Consider the following 22281-nt stretch of genomic DNA (forward strand, 5'->3'; position numbering starts at 1 on the left):
ACTTCTCTATCCTAAACGTCTTAGGACGTTCTTGATTCCTTCTGAGATACCAAATGCCTACATCCAATTCAGTGGAAAGCTCAATTACGCTCAGTTATTAATTTTAATCTGCATTATTCAAGGCGATAAGAAGAATGAAGACTTCTAAACACAGAGACTGTTTACCGTAGCCAACTTGAGGTACACATGCCACGGTATCACTGGTATTGTGGAAAAAATATGTAAAAATTATAGAGATGATTTGAAAAATCAGAAAATTAAATACGAAGGGAAACTATCCCATTTTTATCGTTAGAAATTACAACTCGAGATTTTATAAAAGTAAAATAGTTACTTTTTTTTGTTAATTATTTCAAGCGCTTAGCATAGATGATCACCTTTCTGGCACATAACCACCCCACAGCGGTGTTTCTCTTATAAAATAATAGCTGCAGTAATAATAGTAAGTAAAAATATTAGGTGGCGCCAGCCGCAAATCAGTAGGGAAGAGGATGATTAAAAACCTTAGTTTTTTTTGTGCGCGTGTGTGTTTTAATGGAAAAACAGATTGGTAAACGAATTCATAAATCTAGTCTGCAACGATATTTAATTTTTTCTCCCCTCCTCTCTTCCAAGTTCGATTTGCCTTTGTGTGGCTTCTGGATCCACCCCAGAAGGGGTGGCACGCAATATATTTCCAACACAGAAAACGTGGCAAATCTTTTCCTGCATGTAGCACGTGCAGGAAAAGATTATCCTCCTGGAAGGCAGAGAATACAAGTTTCCTTTCCTTTTTGAAACACAAATTCGGTGAGAAATATTTAGTTGCCTCACACGTCAGTCCGAGAGCATTGCTACTTATGCGCAGGGTGCATGACTTTTAGGATAACAGCTGTAATCAATATGTACCACTTGTGCGTATTTAATAACGCGCACAGTAGACAATTCTGATACAGCTGAGGGCTCACATTACAAGGAGTCTCACTCCATCTTAAAAAATCCTTTTTCAATATTGTCACAGGTGAACTGTGAGAAAGAAAGGCCTCTTACATGTTATAGCTCAGGGCCAAAACAAGTTTAAATCCGGCCCTGCAGAGAGTGAAGATCCTCCTAAACGATCGGTGTATTTTTCAAAAAAGCAACTTCACAAATCCATTTAGTCATAGGTCCCAAAACAAAATATCGATCTTTCATTTTTCATTAATATTGCCTGAGTCAATATAAAACATCGTTACCAGGAGATATCTTCAGTTTAATAAACATATTAATAAAGATCGCGATTGCCTTTTGAATCGTATGTGCAAACACAATACTGGATGGTTGCCAATACTGAATATAATATGCTCAGTCTGGAACAAGAGTTGTTCTATGGAATATAAAACAAAAGAAATAGAAATCAAATGCCATATTGGGTGAGGATTTTGCGATTACTGCCCCGAAGCAGTCTAAGGTCTCAATCATCTGAATCTGAGAAAAATACATTAAAAAAGTCCTTTTACTGTCTTTACTCTTATTATCTGTTATGTATCCTGACTGGCCAACAGCACGCGTGCTCAGAAAAACCAGTTTCTCTCGTTAAGCCTCGACAACACAAAATTCGTTATGCTAATTGATGATTCACATGAAAGATATGTGCTGATGAACTAGAATTGTGTGGCCATCAGCTTACACATTCCTCCATTGAGAATGCAAGTACAACTTAGCAGAATTCTATCTTGTGCGTCTTGTATTTCAATAATTGCTGTCATTATCTTTACACAGTTTAAATAACAATTCAAATGCACGAAAAATTGAGGATTTACGTAAACTGTTCAAACCGAGAGCTTAAATGAACTTTATCTTTAAGCTACATTGTTAAATTATAGAAAAATTAATAAAAAAAGAAAATAAAATAATGGATGTTATGAAAAGTGATCAGAACAAAAAAAAAAAAAAAAAAAAAAAAAGAAACAAAAAAAAAACACGTGTTTTACAATAAGAAATACACACTGGTATTGCTACATCTACACATGGCACTGGAAAATCGATGTTTTCATTTTTAAAGGGAGCGAGTCTGATGAATTTAGTTCATGGTACCACACACTCAAAAGTTCCTTTTTATGTTGGGATGTTTCTTTCCCATCACACGCAACAACTTTCACAAGCATACAAAATCAGAATTGTTAGCAAGGTGTTTTAAACGTAAAAAATTATGTTAGTGCAAATAATCTTTAATCTTATTTTTGGAAAACAACACTGATTTAACGAATAAATGTTAAAAAAAAAACAAAAAAAAAAAAAAACTTACTTTCTTGAGCAATGATAACGGACAGAATTAACTTGAAAAATGCATTCTCCCACCATGAAACTACACGGGAACTTCTCTATTCCTTGAAGACAAATCAAGAGGAAATTACATATTCGCTATCTGATACTCTGTGCTATAATACCACTTTAGCAGTTGACTGCTAGATTAACTAACACATCCAGTGAACCATTTTAACTGAGTTTCCAAGTCTGTTTTCGTGAAAAGAGGAATCTTCCTAGGACGATAAGATTGCAATCCTATGTTATAGAATCGTCGACGAATCAGCACCAGGGCCGGCTCAATGGCTTCACAGCCTAATGTAAAATAAGTATGCAAGGCCAGGCGCAGACTACTTGCGCGTGGTCAGCAATTAGTGGTCAAGAATCTTTTATATAAAAAAATAACAGAACATTTGGATATCATCACTAGGTATAACTATAAGCTTAAATATCATCTCTACAAAATATAAAATAAAATACAATTATTTTGATTGTATCCATAGGAAGGTGTGTTAATGTAGAGAAAAGAAGAAAGTGGGACCAGGTGCGGTGCATCTCTTTCACCCGTCGCAGTAGATCTTGCTAGCACCTACAGATGGCTTAGATGCTTTCTCCCATTTACTTTTACACGGAGTTCCCTTATGGTTCCTGGGATAATCTAGAAACATAGGGTTTTCTCCTGTCATTTTATTTGCCACATTGCAGTTTCTCTTAAGTTAGTTGCGAAACTAAAATTTTACAATGGCATTGTATTTTTGAGGTAACTAGCCCTTAGAAATACCTCTCATTTATAGCTAATTTAATATTAATCCATCGCTAATGGAGAACAAAAGGATGACGATCTCAACTTTACTTGTAATTGCATCATTCAATTTCTTGAATGATGTAATAGTAATGAATGTAATAATCCTATGATGTCAATCAGATGTTTCCAAATATGCTTCTGTGTAAGAGAAGTTTGTGAATATTCGAAATTACGCTCATTTTTCGGAAATGTACTTATGATCAAGAAAATTCCGATGTTTCAATTTCTAATCTCGTCTCCTTCACAATAAAGGCAGAACGAATGCTCTTTGAGGGATCCTTTAAACGTGCCTTACATTGCAATACGCAACACGTTTTAGTATTGAAAAGTCAGTGCTTTTTAAATTGGTTGTATGGGAGCCAAAGTTTGAAATTCCATGCTGAACACCGGCATATACTGCTTCATTGTATTTTGAAATTATCAATGGTATCGAATATGTTTTATCTTCATCAGGAAAAAAAAAAAAAAAAAAAAAACAAGGAAATACTATCAGCAAGGTATAAGTAGCAAAAGATGTGTACTATTTCATTACAGTGAAAAATGCACTTCGTAGGATAATCACAAATCGCTTATTATGTAGGGATTAGTTCCTCGTTTCCTGTGACCACTACTGTGTGTGTTCCAATATCGTTAAACAGTTACTAAAGAAATCGAGTGATTTCTCTGCGAGAAGGTTAGAGAGGTCATGAAACAACAGAAAAGCCTCACAAGGGAGCAAAAGTCACATTCGCACATGCACTACCAGTTAGAGTCGTTTTTTTTTCACTCGCAGTTTAAAACTTCAACAAACTAGACGGATGACTAAATATTTAATACGCTCTCCAGCTTGGAACTGTCAATAATTAATGCAGTTCAGTAAGGAGCTGACTTAATCCGCTTTAATATGAACGTTTTAAAGCCCTGCAGCCGAAGTGTATACAGGAAGTAGAGTCTGAGTTGGGAGACGTTAATCAATCATCGAAAACTTCTATTTCCTGTCCTGCAGAGCGATCGCCTCATTTCTTTAGGGATAAGCGCGAGGGAAGTTGCTTTTCATTACAACTCCCATTAGAGTACCTGTCCTGTTGTTTTTAATGTAAAATTTAAAACGTCATTTATCTACACTATGCGTGTCATCCAATTCCCGCGATCTACTTTCAACGATGCCGAGAACGGGAATCTCGCGTCAGTACACTCATCACGTGATATTTCTGCCGCGTTCGTTTCCGAATCATCTTTAAATGTTAAAAAGGCTCTAAACAGAATTTTTCTAAACCAACAGACTGGATTACGCAATTTCGGCTCTTTGCTGACAATGTGTCCAACTTCGCGAATACCGCAAAAATTACTACACTGCGCTTTGTTATTATTTATCAGTTTTTGCAAGGGAGGATGGGGAAGAGGGACTAAAAATAGCGGATCAATGGTAGAAAATGCTGAACATATTAATTATAACATCTACGCATTAATTTCATATTCAATTAATTAGCCAAAGGTGACCAGTTTTTTCATGAAAACCAACACCAAACGAAATTATTTACGACGCCTTTTACCATAATTACGTGGAGCACTATGGCCATAGATGCCGATGCGCCTAATAAATCCCAAAACAAACAAACCATCATTAAGTGAGTAATTATGCGTTATGTTTTACGTATTTCGACAATCTCATTACGATGGGGATACGACCGTAGCCCGTGCTTGGGCTACAGTTGCATCCCTATGTCTCTCCCTAAAAAGTCTCAGGCAGTGGATGGTTTAATCCTCATAACGATGCAAAGCAGTCCATGACACCTGATTCTAGCACTTCTACGCACAGATCTTAGAAAGGGACATATATATCGTTCTGTTGGTAGATAAAATAAAATAAATGAAACAATCTTCATGATATAATGCAACAAGCTACGCCAACAACTGTGATGTCCGTCAGAAATTAGATCTCAAAGAAAAGCATGGACGACACAACTACACTTGTTCGAACAAGCACTAGTTTTTGTATTACTGGAAAACAACATCGGGAACTTGAAATTCGAGACTCGCACAGTTCGATCTGAAAAGCATGGTATCAGTGTGAAACAAATGACTGAACAAGAGCCATCGCAGGCACCGTGTTCTTGTACAGCTTGAACAACTTTTTCCTGACAAGCTAAGATAATAACAGTAAAAATAACTTACTGGAAATTTCTAGGTTATTCAACTTGCCTTAACAGGAATTATTCAAAATTATCGATAGGGTCAGTAAATTTATTTACTTAAAAAACTCGCAGGAATAGTTCTTTGATGACATTTCTCAGTCTAAATAACAGTGAATACCCCCACCTCCCACAAACGAAACCCTAAAATAGTAAACAATAATCACTGCGTTGAGGAACTGCAAGCAATTCCATAAGTATATTACACCGTACTTTGAAAAGAATTCAGACGCCAGTTCTTTTCAGTAAAACAGATTGATTATGCAGAAAACTCACAGCATACGTATCCTTTGGCCTCAATGACTACTTCTATTCTTCAGTGTCTGGTCGGAGACAGTAGATGGTAAAAGCCTCTTGAAATCGAAACTGTGGCTAGCCGATCTCAGTGTAGGCAATACGATTTCCCTCGTCAACTATTTCAGATTTTTCAGCCAGCGAGCACACTCGTAACTGTTGCGCTAGTTTATCTGCTACAACAAAACAGTTGCAGTGAATTTGTAAACTCATCTGGCCTCAAGGGATGTACACAGTATAAATGGAAATTGCTTTATTTATATGAATAGTCTTTTAGCGTATTACGAGTAGAGGTAGTCGTAATGCGACAAGAAATCCACCAATAACCCCATTTCACTGCTCTCAGTAGGTTGTCCAGATAATCCCAAGTATCATTAGTGTTAATGAATGTTTTAGGTTGTAATCGGAACAAGGGAAAAAGCAAAAAAATTTCATTTTGAAAGTTTTTGTAAAGTTTAATAAAAGTGACCCGAGTGTTCACGTGAGAGCAGTAGTAAAGCAAGGAATTATGTCCGCGCTTATGTGTGCAGGCGGGTGTTTAATGAACGATTAGAGGAGTTTTAGTGGAGGCTAACCTCCCCCACATGAGCCAGTGTGTGTTAAATTCTAGGAATTGTGGGCTCACCCACACGCATGAATTCAACAGTGACAGAGGGAAATTTATGCCGATAGCAATTTATTATAAAATTATATACAAACACAACAAGGTGTTTTAAGGGTGGGTGGGCAAAATTACACGGACTGCATGGGACTTCCAGGATAAGCATCCAATAGGCTCTTCCATTTCGCCCTATCTAAAAGAAAGAAAAAAAGTCTGTAAAAGTATTTTCTAACAATAATACAATAAAATATTAGAACACATTTTTATTAACGATGTCTGTAAAATGAAAACAGGAAAGAACTTGTTGGTAAATATCGATCGTCTTATGTGCTTTTAGTAGTACTATTAAGTCAAGCAAACTTTAATAAATGTGATATATTTTTAAAAGTTTTTTGGAAACTGAACAATTCAATCTACTTTACGTTGTACACTGAAACATTAGAGAAGCCGGTCGTATTATAAACATTCGATATCAGCATCGTATTAGACTCTTTCTTTAAACCATGCAGTATTATTATCAACGAATTCTCGCCAGTAAATCTAATGAACGGTGAAAAACTATAATGCTAAGGTCTTGCAGCTAGCCGTTCGCTACTCTTAGGAGCAAATCAATCTTGCATCAAAATGTTGCGCAGACTGTAATTCGTCACTTCCGTATTCTGCGCGATTACTTTTAAAAAGAGAAACAAGAAAAAACTTTAATTGCCATTTTCTCAATGAACTCTCTTCCCCGTGATCATAAAACTCAACTTTTACTGATTTTCCTTGCACGTCGGCAACTAAGAGTAATACAATCATCATTTATTAGCAACGCAGAGATAATATTCTGAAATCATCTTTTTAGCGCAAGGACGCGGATTCAGTCTTAGAATACGCTCCCAACACCGACTTAATTTCAGCCAACGAAGTCTTCTTCCGTATCACGCTGTAAATCATTTTAGGGCACACCTCACGCTCAATGAGGAATTATGGGTAATGAAGATGACCCCTCGTAAGTAAGGATGACCCATCAGAATTCCCGAAGCGAAAAGGTATCCGCAACGGCAGGAATTACATTCAAGATGCAAAATACAAATGAGAACGATCTCCCCTCATATTCGGCAACCCGAAAAACGATTATGGTCCCTTCATACCGACAATCCTCCACCCAGAAGCTGTGCCCACCCACTCTTTTGTTGGACAGTCATTGATCACCATCCACCTGACATGCGGCTAGGGGGCGCGTCATGTTACCTGCCAGTAAAGGGCGCTAGGCGGCGCTGGAGGGATGAACGTTATTAAGAAACTATTATAGCCAAGGAAAGGAGAGTGGGTAGAAGAAGGGGGAGGAGAAGCGTTCAGCATTCCAACATTTTCTCTACTCCCCCTCTTGCGCAGAAAAAAACAATGTCGGCCATAAATTATGTATATAGATTTCCCACCTTCCCCTGGGGAGTGTAGCGATATTCTTTTAGCTTGGAAACGTCCGCAATTTATCTTAGTCGAACTTCCAAGGTTGATCCAGCACACAACTGTCTTACCTCGACTCATCGCAACGTCATAAGGTAGACGCCTCCAGCTCTTTCATAAATTCCGACCTCTTCACTCTCTTCGGCTTGGGACCTGAAATAACAGTAAAACAAACTTAAGCTGAAATCGGCACTACAGCAAATAAGAACATATTTGCACAATTTTAACTAGAAGAAAAGTGATAATCTTTGGTGTACAACAGTAAAGTATATACAGCACAAGGTAATCAATGCAGTCACATGGCTAAGCCTTGTGATAGGAGAGAGAGAGAGGAGAAGGGGCTATGTCATATGGATAGAGAAAAGAATGTTATATAAAAATAATTAGAATACGTAGGAGCACATTATTAGTGCATTAGAACAAATTAAACTTAAAGATGATACAGACAACAACAGGCTATACTAACAACATAAATACAAATTTCATGCATGACATAAGTGTATAAATTAATCATAATTGGTCAAATTTGTCACGCAATTAGGCGTGTGAGAAGCTTATTGGAGACTGATGAGATATACTGCAGCCAAATCCTGACCACTCAGCTAAAACTACATTTTTAAAACGGACGCGAAGAGTGACAGAAGTTCTCTGTATGTTCAATTTATCACCATCCGCCTGATATCAAAGTATTACTGGATAAAGCTATTAAGCTTTATCCAATATTACTTTGACATCAAGTGGGAGGGACTCGGTCATCGATGAGTAGCATGACTCTCCTTTTATGCTTCCGGTTTCCGATACTCTGAATGGACAATTCAGGGTTTCCGAACTGAAGTCTCTGTAAGCGAGAAAACGTAAAGTGAAATTCAAACAGCTGGCTTCGTTCAGTTAGGTCGTAGAGTACTGATGAAAACATTCAACATCCTTGTCTGAAGATTTTTCAATCAGGAAACTTGCCAAAGATGTTGAAAGCAGCCCTGGCAAACTGTTTCATCATTATACAATAAAATAATGAGCCTTGTTGCGCTTTCATTTACTAATTATATACAATTATTGTTAGTGTACACCGACGGGCCAAAACATTATGACCAGCGAGTCGTTATGCAAATCGAAGCAACTGAAGGTGAACTACGGCGTGTGTGCGGGTCGGGATACGGTATAAAAAAAACACCTGATACTGAGCTCCGTTAATCAGTGTTACTCTTGTTCTTCAGATGGGAAAGGCAGCAGACTTTTAAGCGAGTTTGACAAAGGTCAAATTGTAATGGAAAGACGATTGAGTCAGAGAATATCCGAAACGGCACGTGGTGGGATGCTCACGGTCAGTCGTGGTTAGTATCTACCGAAAGTGGTCCGAGGAGGGGCAACCCAATAACCGCCGGCAAAGTGTTGGGTGACCATGGCTCATCTCTTCGTTTACCTGGGGAAGTGATGGCGCCTGGATGCACCGTAGGACGAAAACAAGCCGGTTGTGGCGGTGTCATGCTTTGGTCGATTTTCTGCTGGGATACACTGGGTCTTGTCATCCATGTGCCGGGCACTCTGACGTCTACCATCCACCTAAACATCAGACTATAGCAAACCGGGCCAAAAGCGACCTTCAAAAATTGGCTAGTGCAAATCTCCCTACTATCTCCTCAGATAAAACAAGTTCAATACTTCTCAAAGGATTTCTTGACCCTAGAAGACCTCTGCATATTAAGATAAACGGGAAAACCATAAAGTTGCCAACAGAAATAAAATACCTCAGAGTGATACTTGACAGAAACTACCTTAGCTGGAAGACTGGGGTCTGAAGAAGAGAGCCGCTGGCATCCTCTATAAAGCATTCTTTATCCCAGCACTAGCCTATGCAACTGGGGCCTGGTACACGAAGACTAACACAGCTGTCAACGAGAAGAAACTAGAGATAACACACCGATCGATATTACTCATAACGACAAGAGATTGCTCCACTGTGAGTACCCACGTGCTCCAGGTCCTGGCGGAATGCTTTCCCCTGCATTTGCAGATTGCACGATGGGGGTTGCTGTACCCACATTCCAAAGGAAAAATAGTCTTCCATATAGATTCATCACAGACCCAGCAAACTCAAAAACCGTGGAGAACATTCGGATTGTACAACACATGAAATCACTATGGCAAATTGTTGGAACCTCACTAACAAAGTTTCCATTACTAAGAGGTTTATACTGGAAGTCAAACAAGTTTATCCACTCTCCCCGGCCTGGTTTTCGCCTGGACTCCAAACCACCTACCTATTGACTGGACATGGCTCATTTAGAAAGAGACTAAATGACTTCGGAATCTCAGCTACCCCACGGTGTTCCTGTGGGGTAGCTGAGAAGGGGTCCTCGGAGCACCTGGTCTACGAGTGTGGCCACTACGAGGATCTCAGATGTCAACTATACACTAAGATTCACTCGCTTCTTCGAAACCAGGAGGACATCGTTCTGCAAGAGGAAGAGACCTACAAAGCCTTCACACTTTTTGCACAAAATCTGTTCACAAGACACCGGATCCTCCCCACCCCTTGAGTGGAGGTATCCCAAAAGTTCACAAATCCACGAATAGGATAATCAAACACGAGACAACAACCATCCTTCAATGGCCCAGAATAACGGAAACACAACTAAGACCTGACTAAATTCAGAGAAACCCCTCTCTAAGGAACGACAGAAATAATGCCCGAAATATACACCGGATATTTCGCACGGGATCGGGAACTGACCAAGGGAAAACTACACACCTCACTGGATCACTGGAATGGACCCCAAACATGTGAGGCAACCAGGATCTGGTTGGTTCACCTTAGTGACAACAAATCTTATACAACCTACATGGTCCAAAACAGAGATGAGACTAGTATACTACTTTGAAAAGAAACCCATTGATAAAGATCAGGCAGTTGGTCTTCCTCTTGACCTCCTAAGCGAATGACAACAGGAATGAATTCCCAAACTGAGAGGCAGCCGGGTGTGTTAAGGTTGACCTTATAAGCGACAACAAACTGCTATGATATAACTGGCCCAAAAACATGGAAGAGACTTTCTTACCACAGACAATGAAAACACACCAATAACGACTGGAGGTAGGACATATCAGTGTCCTCCACTGTGACAGTATTAGTAACGGCCACATGGCGCAAGAAAGCCTATGGCTCATGCTGCACCAGCCAAAAAAAAAAAAAAAAACCGAACAAAACAATGATAAAAAAAAATAAATAAAATAAATAACTAAATAATAATAAATAAAAAAAAAAAAGGAAATTAAACCTATCATCCTATGCGCTTCCCTTACCCGAAAGTACTATCCAGATGACCTTTGAATTTCCCCAAACTGTCGGCCTCTACCACCCATGAAGGCAACCTATTCCAGTAATTTATAACTCGTTGGCTAAAATAAAAAAACTTCTTACAGTCCAATCTAAACATTTCCCGCCGTAACATGAATTTATGTCCCCTAGTTCTAGCATCATTTATAATCCTGAAAATTTTGTCCTCATTCATTTTACTGATGCCTCTCAGAGCCTTAAACACCTCAATCAAATCTCCTCTAAGGTGTCTAGTTTCCAAACTCTGCAACCCACATATTCGAAGTCTTTCTTCATAAGGACGCCCTTTTGCCGATCTCACCAGGCGAGTTACCCTTCTTTGCACCCTTTCAAGAAGCTCGATGTCTTTCTTTAGGTGCGGTCTCCATACTTGAACACAGTATTCCAAGTGTGGTCTAACATAAGCCTTATATAATGGAATTATCACGTCCCTATCTCTACTTGCAAATGTTCGATAGGACACCATGGGCCTTCCTTGCAACCTGTTTACAATGCTCAGAGAATTTCATGTCTGACCGTATCGTAACACCCAAGTCCCTTTCCTCCAGTACTGGGTTTAGTTGAACTCCACCAAGTGAATAAGTTTTTTTGGGATTACTGTTTCCCAGGTGTAATACCTTACACTTTGTTGGATTAAAGCACAGCTGCCATTTTTCTGACCATTCCTGAAGTCTATCTAGGTCTCTCTGAAGAAGCTCAGCTTGACAGTGATCATTAACTACTCTACCAATTTTAACATCATCTGCAAATTTAGACATCACGCCCTCTATCCCTTCATCAATGTCGTTTATGAAAATTAAAAACAACAGTGGTCCTAATACTGATCCTTGGGGAACCCCACTTCTTACATCAACCCAATCTGAGGAGTAGCCATTTACCACAACCCTCTGCCTCCTGCCCTGAAGCCATCCTTCTATCCATCTAAGGATTTTCCCAGTGATTCAACCTGTTCCAGCTTATAAAGCAACCGCTCATGTGGGACTGAGTCAAAAGCTTTGCTGAAATCTAAATAAACAATGTCGAAATTATTCCCTAAATCCAGCTCGTGAGTGATTCTTTCTAAATAGCGAACCAGATTTGTTAAACATGATTTTCCCTTTACAAAACCATGCTGAGTATCCTTGAGAATTTCAATTTGATCCAAATGATCCTGAATTCCACCCTTGATCATTGCCTCCATGATTTTCCCTACTACTGAAGTCAGACTGACAGGTCGATAATTTCCAACTTCACTTTTAGAGCCACCCTTATGTATGGGAGATACATTTGCACTTTTCCAATCCAAGGGAATCTCCCCAGAGTCTAGTGATGCTCGCATAATTAGCCTCAATGGTTCAATGCACTCGCTTGCCGCCTCTCTTAAGATTACAGGGTATATTCTATCAACTCCAGGAGCCTTACTGGTCTGTAGGCTCGGAAGTTTTTTCAATAAATAATCTTGCGAAATTTCAATATCATTAATTACATATTTTTTAACTTCGCTCCCACAATTTCCCATTGCCACAAAAGGCAGCAACTGTGACTCAACTCATTAAGACACCACAGAAGAACCTCATGTCGCCTTGTTGGGCACCTGGACTAAAGGACATACAAGATGGTCATATGACTCATCATGCACTGTTTCTCCCTTGAACGGTACTTTCTTTCCCTTCCCATGGGAAAAGGGGGAATTTTCCCCCAACTCCCCCCTTCCCCAAATCTCTTACCTCTGGTGGGGCACGAGCCTGCTCCATTGCAAACGCGGGGCCATCCTATCGGTCCCTTACTTCCTTTTCTTCCCTCCAGTCTTCAGCCTCCCCCCCCCTTACTGTTGACTGTCACAACGTTTTCAGCCCTAGGCGTCCAAATTTAGCTACAGTACATCAAAATCTCTTGCCCGACCCATTTAGGCATATAGAAAATATTATTTCAGCGTATAGCCCCGCGCAAGCTTCTTCTAAAATATCCTAACAAACACTAAAGACTAACCGCGAGCTTTTTTTTTTTTTTTTTTTTTTTTTTAAGGTCCTAGCTACTGAAATCCCAGGAAAGTAGGTGGCAGGATCCGCCAGAGTACTATATATTACAGGTAACACCCGGCCGGACTCTCCGTGGCAAGGTATGGTAACGTCGGGGTCCCATTAGGGGTCCGGCGGCCCGATGAACAAAGGGCACAACATGCTACATGACCCATATACTTTTAAATTCATGGCTTTTCCGATACAGTGTACATACGCGAAGATGGGAGACATCCCAGGAGCCGTTAGACCCAAATATACCTATATCTATCTGCTGGTTATGTGTTGGTACCAGATACCACAAGACATTTAGAAATCTTGTAGCGCCCATGCTTCGCCGGATACGAGCTGTTTTGGCTGCACGCGGAGGACCAACATCATATTAGATAGGTCATAATGTTTCAACTCATCGGTGTATATACTACGGTCACAAAATAAGCATGAAACTCAAGGCTGTGACACTGAGGTTGCAGTCCACAGAAATTCCGAAAACAGTTGAACACAGTAACAATGTAACAACCAATAGTTCAATTAACAGAAACTTAACAAGGAACAGATCGTAGGGTCAAAAATAATTATAAACTAAAATAATCTATTGACTGGTCTGGTAGCACAGCTACATATGCATGAAAATATCATCAAGGAAAGACAAATGTAGTATCCATCTATAACAGCAACTGAGTTTAGACCAAGTCAAGCTTAGTTTAGCTTGTCGAATATCTCCAATCCCAGAAGCATTTGGAAGGCGGACAGGAACAATGCCAATTATATCCATTGGTTATGACTTCCCAAGATAAGAGATTAGCGTTCCTTAGTTAGCATATTAACAATATACTATCTCAGGAATGCTGATCTGCCCGTACCATCATAATGGCACCAGGCAGAGCCTGAGTATAATTTTTTAGTTTAAAGCTTCGGAGATGTTAGACATGTACCAAAGCAAAGGATTCAGACGAGATGTGCCATTACTATTTTTGCGCCCTTACCACAGTTTAAGGAGATTGGACTCGAAATCCGAAGTGTTGTGTATGTTACGTTAATGACATTGAAGAGGAACATGCAAGAGATGCTAAAAAAAAAAAAAATAAAATAAAAATAAAAAATATTATACAGACTGCTCCGGTAATTGGTAAGTGCAGATTGTGAGTTCCTCTTCTCTTCCTGCAGCACGTGATGATGGTGCCAACATCCGGGATGTCACAAACCGGGTGGTGGTGGTGTATTAAGTATCAAAACATTAAAGCTATGAGGAGCCAGTACATTGCGAATCTACGGAATAAAATCCTCATTCGAAACCGACTAACTCGGCTGTGTTGTGAAAAGAACCACTATAAGGTTCTCCTGTCAAGACAGGATTCGAATCGTGGGCTTTTTCAAACGATAGCAAGTGTCGCTGGCTGAGGGTTGGGATGCTAGGTGTTTATGATGAAATGTTACTAGTTCGAGTATACACTGACTGGCCAAAAAACTAGAAACCTTTATTCCGTATCTAATAGGGCCACTTTTTGTCCGAATTACAGTCCGTATACGTCGTAGCATTCATTCCACTAGGTGTCTGAGGGAGTCTAGCTCTAGATTTGATTATCCATCCGAATATTTGTCAGCCTGCATTGTGGTCGGTAGAGAACTGCGAAGTCGAGCTGTCCTTTTCCAACTTATTTCAGATATTCTCAAGTGGAGATTATGGGAATGTTCCTCAAACCACTAAGATACAAATTTTTCACGGTGGATAGTTGCGTTGTTGCCTTGAAAGAACCTATCGAAATCGGGTAAAAATTATGTAATGCAGGGCGAAGTTGGTCCGAGACGGCGGAAAGATACATTCCTTAAGGTAACACGACTTAACGGTATGAGCGGACCCAGTCCGTACCAACATAACGTACCCCATACCATAATGTATGGTATGGGGTACGCTCCAGCTGCTTGAATAGTAGTCACGAGACAGTCTGGATGCATGGCTTCACGAGGTTCATACCACACGTTCACCCTACTACTGGTGGAAAAAAGTGTAAATTGAGACAAGTCAGACTACATGATCTTATTTCACAGTGGTCTTGCCGTTGCAACACCACTCCAGTCGAATCTTTCGATTTTTTACAGAAAGAAACAGCTTGCGCCTAGGTACACGACTACCAAAATCCCAGATTCTTCAATTCCCACCAGAGTTCCTGCAACGCGCAGAGGCCTTACACAGTCCACGTCTGGGAGTACTGGCAGCAATAGGAAGGCAGACCCACTATCATGGGGGTGGTGATAATGTTTTCACTGGACAGTGTACATATGCCACTCAAGGATCATAATTAATCATTCATGAGAACTTCATCTGAGTAGCTTGTTTTTTCTCTCGAAAAACAAAACTATACGTTTTTCACGTTTAAACGAGCATCCTGTAAGGAACCAAAATATGGCACTTTGGTGAAACGGTAATAAACTTCTGGTCCACATGATTGTTAAATACACTGATATTCCTACTCGCTCTCTCTCGTAAACTCCTGACTATGTGGCCTTCCCGGAGTAGAAACAGATTTTATTTATTTATTAAAAATACGATTGTGTCTTGTGAATTACGTCATTAATATAGTTTTAGTTTCGGAAATGAGATCTGTTTTATATGCACAACCTGAATAAAAGTCGAAGTTTGTTAAAGCACAGGAAAGATTGCAGAGAGCACATCAACAGCATGTTCCACATCTCGCAACATTTCAACTGAAAACCTAGTTCACTTTTCATTTTTTTTTTTTATTTTATTTATTTATTTTTTCTCTCTTTTCATTTTTTTTTTTTTTATGGCCTCTGTCAGGAAGCTCAGGCAACCCTGGCAGAGGCAGCCAGAATATAATGGGCAGCCTGGCTCACCTCCCAGTGGTTGTGGCGAGCAACATAGGGTCCCAGTAGGGGCCCCGCGGCCAAGCAGCCAGACACAACAACAGAACAAAGCACAATACTACATTAACCAGACATTACACTTTTTTCTGGCTGTGCAGTAGTTCTGCATTTCACCACAGAGTACATATCGCGCAGATGTGGGAAACCACCGGTGGCGCCTGAACCTAAATACTATGCCACTAATTCCAGTGTTTCATCTTGGGTGTAGCAGCCAGTCTCAATTTCAAGTTGTGTCCGGATGTTTACGTACAGGTGACAATCGTACACCAGGTGGCCCCAAGATTCCCTGTTTCTGCAAGTGCAATCTGGGGTGTCTGTAAGACCCATGCTGTGGAGCTACCATGACCAGTTAACAAGAATAGAGCATGGAGACCTGGAGTAAACCATTTAGTGCGGTTTTTGCTGTTCTCAGTTACTACTGGTAACCCTGACAGAGGCAGGGTTACCAGTGTGTTACGGGTGACTACTCCGCGCTGTAGCTGACCGGGCTAGCCGGATGGGTAAAGTGCCTGCCTGGCAACCCAAAGGTCGCGGGTTCGATTCCCGCCTCGGGCTTGGATCAAAGTACTGCCAAAACCTTGGGAGGTGCACTATGGCCACAGAAGCCTATGCGCCAACAACTACAAAAAAAAAAAAAAAAAAAAACTCCGCGCTGTGTGGTGTTCCATTTCTCCTGCCACCTGGAGACTAACAGCATTCTTATTCTAGTCATATCTTGTTTAAGCTGGAATGCTGAGGTCTATCTGGATGTCGTGAGCATTGCCCTGTATGTTCCTTTTGCGGCGAAACTTTACCTGGTGATAAGCAACTTCCATATCTAGGGGAATCTTTCCGGTAAATCTTTGCACTTCCGGAATCTTTCCGGAAGTGCAAAGGTGGAGGTTGTTCTGCAGGTCCTGGTCATTGCTAGGAGGGCAGCCCTTTGGGCCTGTAGTAGTTGATTTCTCACAGCCTATATGTTAGCTCTGTGCCCCCATGACCTTGCTCCATATGTTATGATTGCTCCAATGCCCACTGCAGGTAAGGTGACCAATGGTGGATTCAGCGTAGGGGGCACCGGGGAACGTGCCTTCCTGTCGTTTTTCGGAAAATATACATCAATCGTTTAAATTCCCTTTAGCTACAAAAATTTTTTTTTTTTTTTTTTCATTGTGTGTCAGCTATTTTCAACTGACTACAGTTGGCAACACTGATGCTATGTGATCGCTATTCTAGTGCACAAAATGGTGCACCTCCTGTCATTTTTTTCTGGATACGCCACTGTAGATAACGGTTGGTCAACATGGGCACATGAACAGATTGCCTACTCCGTAGACTTATCCGTAAGAGACTCCGCCGGATGGTGTGCTCGGAAACGTTTCTCTGGGCGCCCTAGATGTAGTCGTCCGTTAATTGAGGGATCGTGAGCCGTCTGTTGTCCGGGACGGCGTATACCAACCGATGTTCACCTCGACTGTCAACCAGTGGTGGTCTCTCCATCCCGGCACACTGGGTGGTTGTGTGTCCCTCTTCGGACAATTCCCATCACACCTTCACTATGGCGGTCTTCGAACGGCCGACAGTGCCTGCGATTGCTGAGATGCTGGCCCCAGCCTTCCTATGCCACAAATCATTCCACATTCGAACTCTGTCAGGTTGTAGCCTGCCGTTAACTGAGGGATCGTGAGCCGTCTGTTGTCCCTTTCTCCACAGCACTGGCTTCGTACGTCGAATTGACAGGCACTACACGCGCAGTCACTATATATGCTATGCCAGTCGGTGATATCATTCCTAGGTGCTGTGGGATGCGTCCTCTCGTGGAGGCAGGGGTTGATCATAATGTTCTGGCTCATGAGTGTATTTTATGACGGACTGCCTTTTTTTTAGGGTTAAAAAAAAACCCCACGTATTACAGCCAGAAAAATCCCCATAACTCAGTTGGAGACTGAATTAACTGTCACTGCTCGAAAGTCTGCGCGGTAGCACAGTGGTATCTTCACCGTCCTCCTGAACACCGGATGGAAAAGTTCCGGGTTCGAATCTCGTCGATGACGCGAGGAACTTTAGTGGGCTTTTTCACTCCGTGGCTGAGTTAGTCGGTCTCAGACGTAGATAGAAAGGTTTTTTTTGTTCCCCAGAAGCTGGGGTTTTTTCGTCCAGCAAACAGGCAAATCGACCAGAGAACACACGCAATTTACAGACAAAATAAATATATGGGGTCCCCCTGTAATCATTTACAGGGACCCCAAAATCATAATTTGGTTTTTGTCACTGCTCGAAAAGCCCTTTTGCGGTCACCAACAGCAATCGAACTGAATCTCTTTAAACGGAGGTAAGGCACGTAACCACCACAGTATGGCAGGGAATTGTAAATTTCTCTGAGTTATGTGGTCATGCTGGAGAATAAACTGAACATTCTTTAAGTCTGATAGCCGTGTGGTCAACGCGGGGATATAGTAATACACGCGTTCGAGTTAACCGTGGTTCGATCCACATGTTATATTGCCTTCCCATGATACAAACAAAAAATTAATTTATTTACACTTATTAGTTTTTAAGGTTGCTGGATAAAAGGGGCATTTATTCATTACTCAAAATAAGAATGATGTAGGCTCAATTCCGTATATTTTACCGGAAGAGAGTACGAAATTAATGTCCTCTTCCTGCTGCAGCTTCTCTCGGTGATTTCGTGACGTCCCTGTCATGACTGTGTTTACCTTTCTCACAATTATGGAGTCAGGCCTCCATACTCCCTCTCTAGACGGCTCGTCAAGGCAAAAATCAAAGGTCATCTAATATCCAGACACTATGTATCCGCGAGTTCCGGTTGGGAGTCGTAATGCGAAACCAGTCTGTCACTTTTTCCACCTAATTAGCTATTTAAAGAACCGAGATCACAACATCGCAGGAAGTGACAAACGTCGAACGGAGCAGCCAACTTGTCGCGCACACATAGCAGCCGTGACAGTTCAGCTGCGAGGAAGAGGGTAGGCAATTTGTCGCACGTGGTGACAAATACTGGTGGCGGATAACCTCTGACCCGTCCGTTCCGCCACACGACTTGGATGTCAGGTCAGAAAGAGGGGAAATGGTAAAGTAGGCATGATATATGTAGGTAAACATACCTACAACACTAGAGGGGGCTTTAGGGGTGTCCTTTTGTGTCAATTGGTGTTGTCAACTGTAAATCGGACACTGACAGATGAGCACAAGAAGGGGAAAGTGAATAAAAATAAAAAAAAAATTCAGAATGTCGAAGAGGAGTTTGAATGCCCAGACAACAGTCCGCATGCTTGCATGATGAGCAGAATATTTACTAACGGGGTGTTAATTTTTACACCCACAAATATACTGGGGTTGGTGATCTGTCCATCCTGGAGGCAGAAACTTGGTTTCGAATAGCCAATTTATCATTTAATGAATAAAAAAATATGTCAGTTTTATTTCAGCAAACAAATTGCATCGATATATTTAAAAATAATGACATTATTCTGGGTTGGACTAAGAAGATAAACAGCGTGATACCAGCTATTTTAAAAACGAAGTCAAAAATAAGTCTCAAAAGAAGTGCTGGGTAGATGTCGCCAGGCAGCAGCGTTACCAAAAATTGCAGGCATTTTTTACGTGATAAATGTTATGATATGAATATCTCAGAATATGCCAGAGATCGGATAATTCACAACAAAAACGTTCTAAAAACTGTATGTGGTACGCTTCAGTTGCTGACGAGTGGTTACACTCCATTATGAATAAATGACAATTTGCTCTCTCTTCACTTCAGAGGAGTAAAACAAAACCTTTTATCTTCAGCAAATCAAAGTCTGCTCAGGCCATTTTAATTTAAAATAAGGGATGAAGTCCTGTTATTTCAATTTCGTTAATTCTTCAACTTCTAAAATACTGTGCTTCATAAAACGTGATTAAGATTTTTCGATTAGCACATATTGTCTATTGAGTTCTAACTTCATAGCTTATAAATCAGTGTGCCCGATGGTACGTGAACAAAATTAAAAAAAAAAAAAAAAAAAAGAGAAAAGAAAATTAACTACAAATACTTAAAAACACTGACATAATTTACGACTTATTACTGTGGTGGTACAATAGCTTTATTTATTCTATATTTACCAGATTTTTATGCCTTATCACAAAAGATTTGACGCATGCAGTAAACCACACAAAGAACTACTAGCGTAAGAACATGAGTACCTAATGCACTTTAGTCTAAGGTCTCTAGTGTCAGCGGTGAATTTTGGAAATCAGGTGGGTCTATATGTAAGGAAACTATATGTTGCTAATGTGCAAAATCATTGCATACAGCAGGCGAGATTCTAAAATTCGTTTGGGGGTGGGGGGGGGGAGTTCCGTTTAAAGCTAAGTCAAAACACAGAACAAAGCGTACTCATCTATGTATGTACGTTTTTCGTAGCAATGCTTCGTTGGGATTATTAAGTGAAATCGTCTTGGGAAATGTCTTTGAAATAAAGTCAATTTGTTTCAGAGACTTTTCCCAATGGCATAAGTTGCCCACCCTTGGTCTAGAAGATAAGAAGAAACCAGGAAGACTCCTGGTTTCTTCTTATCTTCTAGACCGGTGTTTCCCAACGTGGGTCCCACGCCCCACATGAGGGAAATTTGATTGTTCAGGGGGGCAATTCAAAAATTGCTCGTCTAGAGTTTAAAACAACCGCCTACTATGACTTAACTTGTACAAAAGAAGAATTGTTGGTAAAGTCTCTGTTTATTGCTCATACTGCAACTATCAATCGTACTCTTGAGGCTAGTTATGAAATTTCTTTACTCATTGCTAAATCTGGGAAAATCATACTATAGGAGAGAATTTAATCAAACCATCAATATCAGCATTTCTTAAAACAGTTCTGGAAAAAGATGACAAAGACGTGAAAGCTATGCCACTCAATAACAATACTGTTAGTGAAAGAATAGATGAAATGAGTGAAGATATTGAAATACAACTTGTTGGAAAGCTGAAAACAAGAAAATTCTCAGTGCAAATGGATGACTCAACTTTGAGAGACAGTGAAGCCGTACTGATAACTTATGTAAGATATATTGATAAAGGTAATTTTGCTGAAGAAATGTTATTCTGTAAATCGTTAGAGAGCACCACTACCTCCAAAGATATATATAATAAGCTAAAAAATTACTTAGATGACAATATTATACCAATGAAAAATATAACCTTGCGCTGCAGATGGTGCTCCTAATATGATGGGCAAGAAAAATGGCTGCTTAAAATTGATGAAAGATGAGAATCCAGAAATGCTTCTTGTGCATTGTGTTAGGGAAAACTTGTGTCTCTTCAAGCTTTTTTGTGAAGAACAAAATGAAGACCATGTGAGACTTTTACTTCACACTGAAGTAAGGTGGCTCTCAAAAGGGAACTGCTTGAAAAGATTTATGGAACTATTTGATACTATTAGTGACTTTTTAAGTGACAAACCTAAAATGAAGCATCTGTTAACGGTCGATGGTAAAGCATTTGTGAGTTATTTAACCGATATCTTTGAAAAACTAAATATATTAAATAAACAACTTCAAGGAACAAATAAAACTCTCGTCGATGCAAAAGCGAAGACATTTGGTTTCATTACATTTATTAAATTATGTCAAAAATATATTTGTAAAAAAGTTTGAACAGTTTCGTTGTCTGCAAAAATGTGAAGTGACTGATACCGCTGTATTTGTTATTGTTGATCATCTGAAAATTCTGTCCGATGATTTAAAAGAAAGGTTTTTTGATTTAAAACAAATTGATTTTCCAACCTGGATGATGCAACCAATGTTAGTGGATTTGTCTGATGTATCAATGCAGTACCAAGAAGAATTCTCAGAAATGCAAAATGATGAGTCAGTTAAAACTTTATTCAATATAAAAGAAGCGATGGCATGGCTTTGTGATGAAACAGAAATAAAATACCCAAATTCAACCAACTTTGCAAGAGAGCTATTGTTACCGTTTCCATCTTCATATTTAGCTGAATGTGGATTTAGTTGCATAAATGATTTGTTACTAAAGAAAAGAAATCGACTGGATATCACAATGTCTATTATATGTTTTGAAAATTTACTTCCTATTTTTTTCTTAATTTTTCCTAATGATTTCTTCCTAAAACCTAAGTCTCGTGTCCTGAACAAGTTGTAATTAGGCTTCATTTAGGGAATAATTCAATTTTTGAATATAAAAAATATATATATCTCGGTGTTTCCCAACGTTACATAGGGGGCATCAGAAGTTTAGAAAGACTTAGGTGGGGCATGGTAAAAAAAAGGTTGGGAAACACCGTTCTAGACCAAGGGTGGAAGATAAGAAGAAACCAGGAAGACTCCTAATGAGAAAAGGTCTTCAATACGAACGGGTTATTAAGGAAATTGTACAGCAAATTCTAGAAGAATCGGTAGATCAAACTGAACGTGAGAAAGCGATTTCAAAATCCGGAAAGGGATATTACCTCTGCAAGATTCCATGTGCATGCACCGAA

The 22281-nt window shown here is 40.0% G+C and overlaps 1 protein-coding gene across 2 annotated transcripts in view; it reads right to left on the reverse strand.

Annotated features, from left to right (window-relative positions):
• Nucleotides 1-6221: 6221 nt before the first annotated feature.
• The window catches only part of LOC150085940 (putative RNA-binding protein 19), a 496890-nt gene continuing 480830 nt past the window's right edge, over nt 6222-22281 (reverse strand). For both annotated transcript variants that reach the window (XM_090374301.1, XM_090374300.1), the window contains 2 exons: nt 7657-7738; nt 6222-6329 (listed from right to left, as the gene is read on the reverse strand). In XM_090374301.1, the coding sequence (XP_090230427.1) occupies nt 7674-7738 (65 nt within the window). In that variant the 3' untranslated portion in view covers nt 6222-6329; nt 7657-7673. The remainder of the gene's footprint in view (nt 6330-7656; nt 7739-22281) is intronic.

Source organism: Mastigoproctus giganteus, chromosome 5, assembly GCF_048544385.1.
Source record: "Mastigoproctus giganteus isolate SK-2022 chromosome 5, ASM4854438v1, whole genome shotgun sequence".
NCBI classification, from domain to species: Eukaryota; Metazoa; Arthropoda; class Arachnida; order Uropygi; family Thelyphonidae; genus Mastigoproctus; species Mastigoproctus giganteus.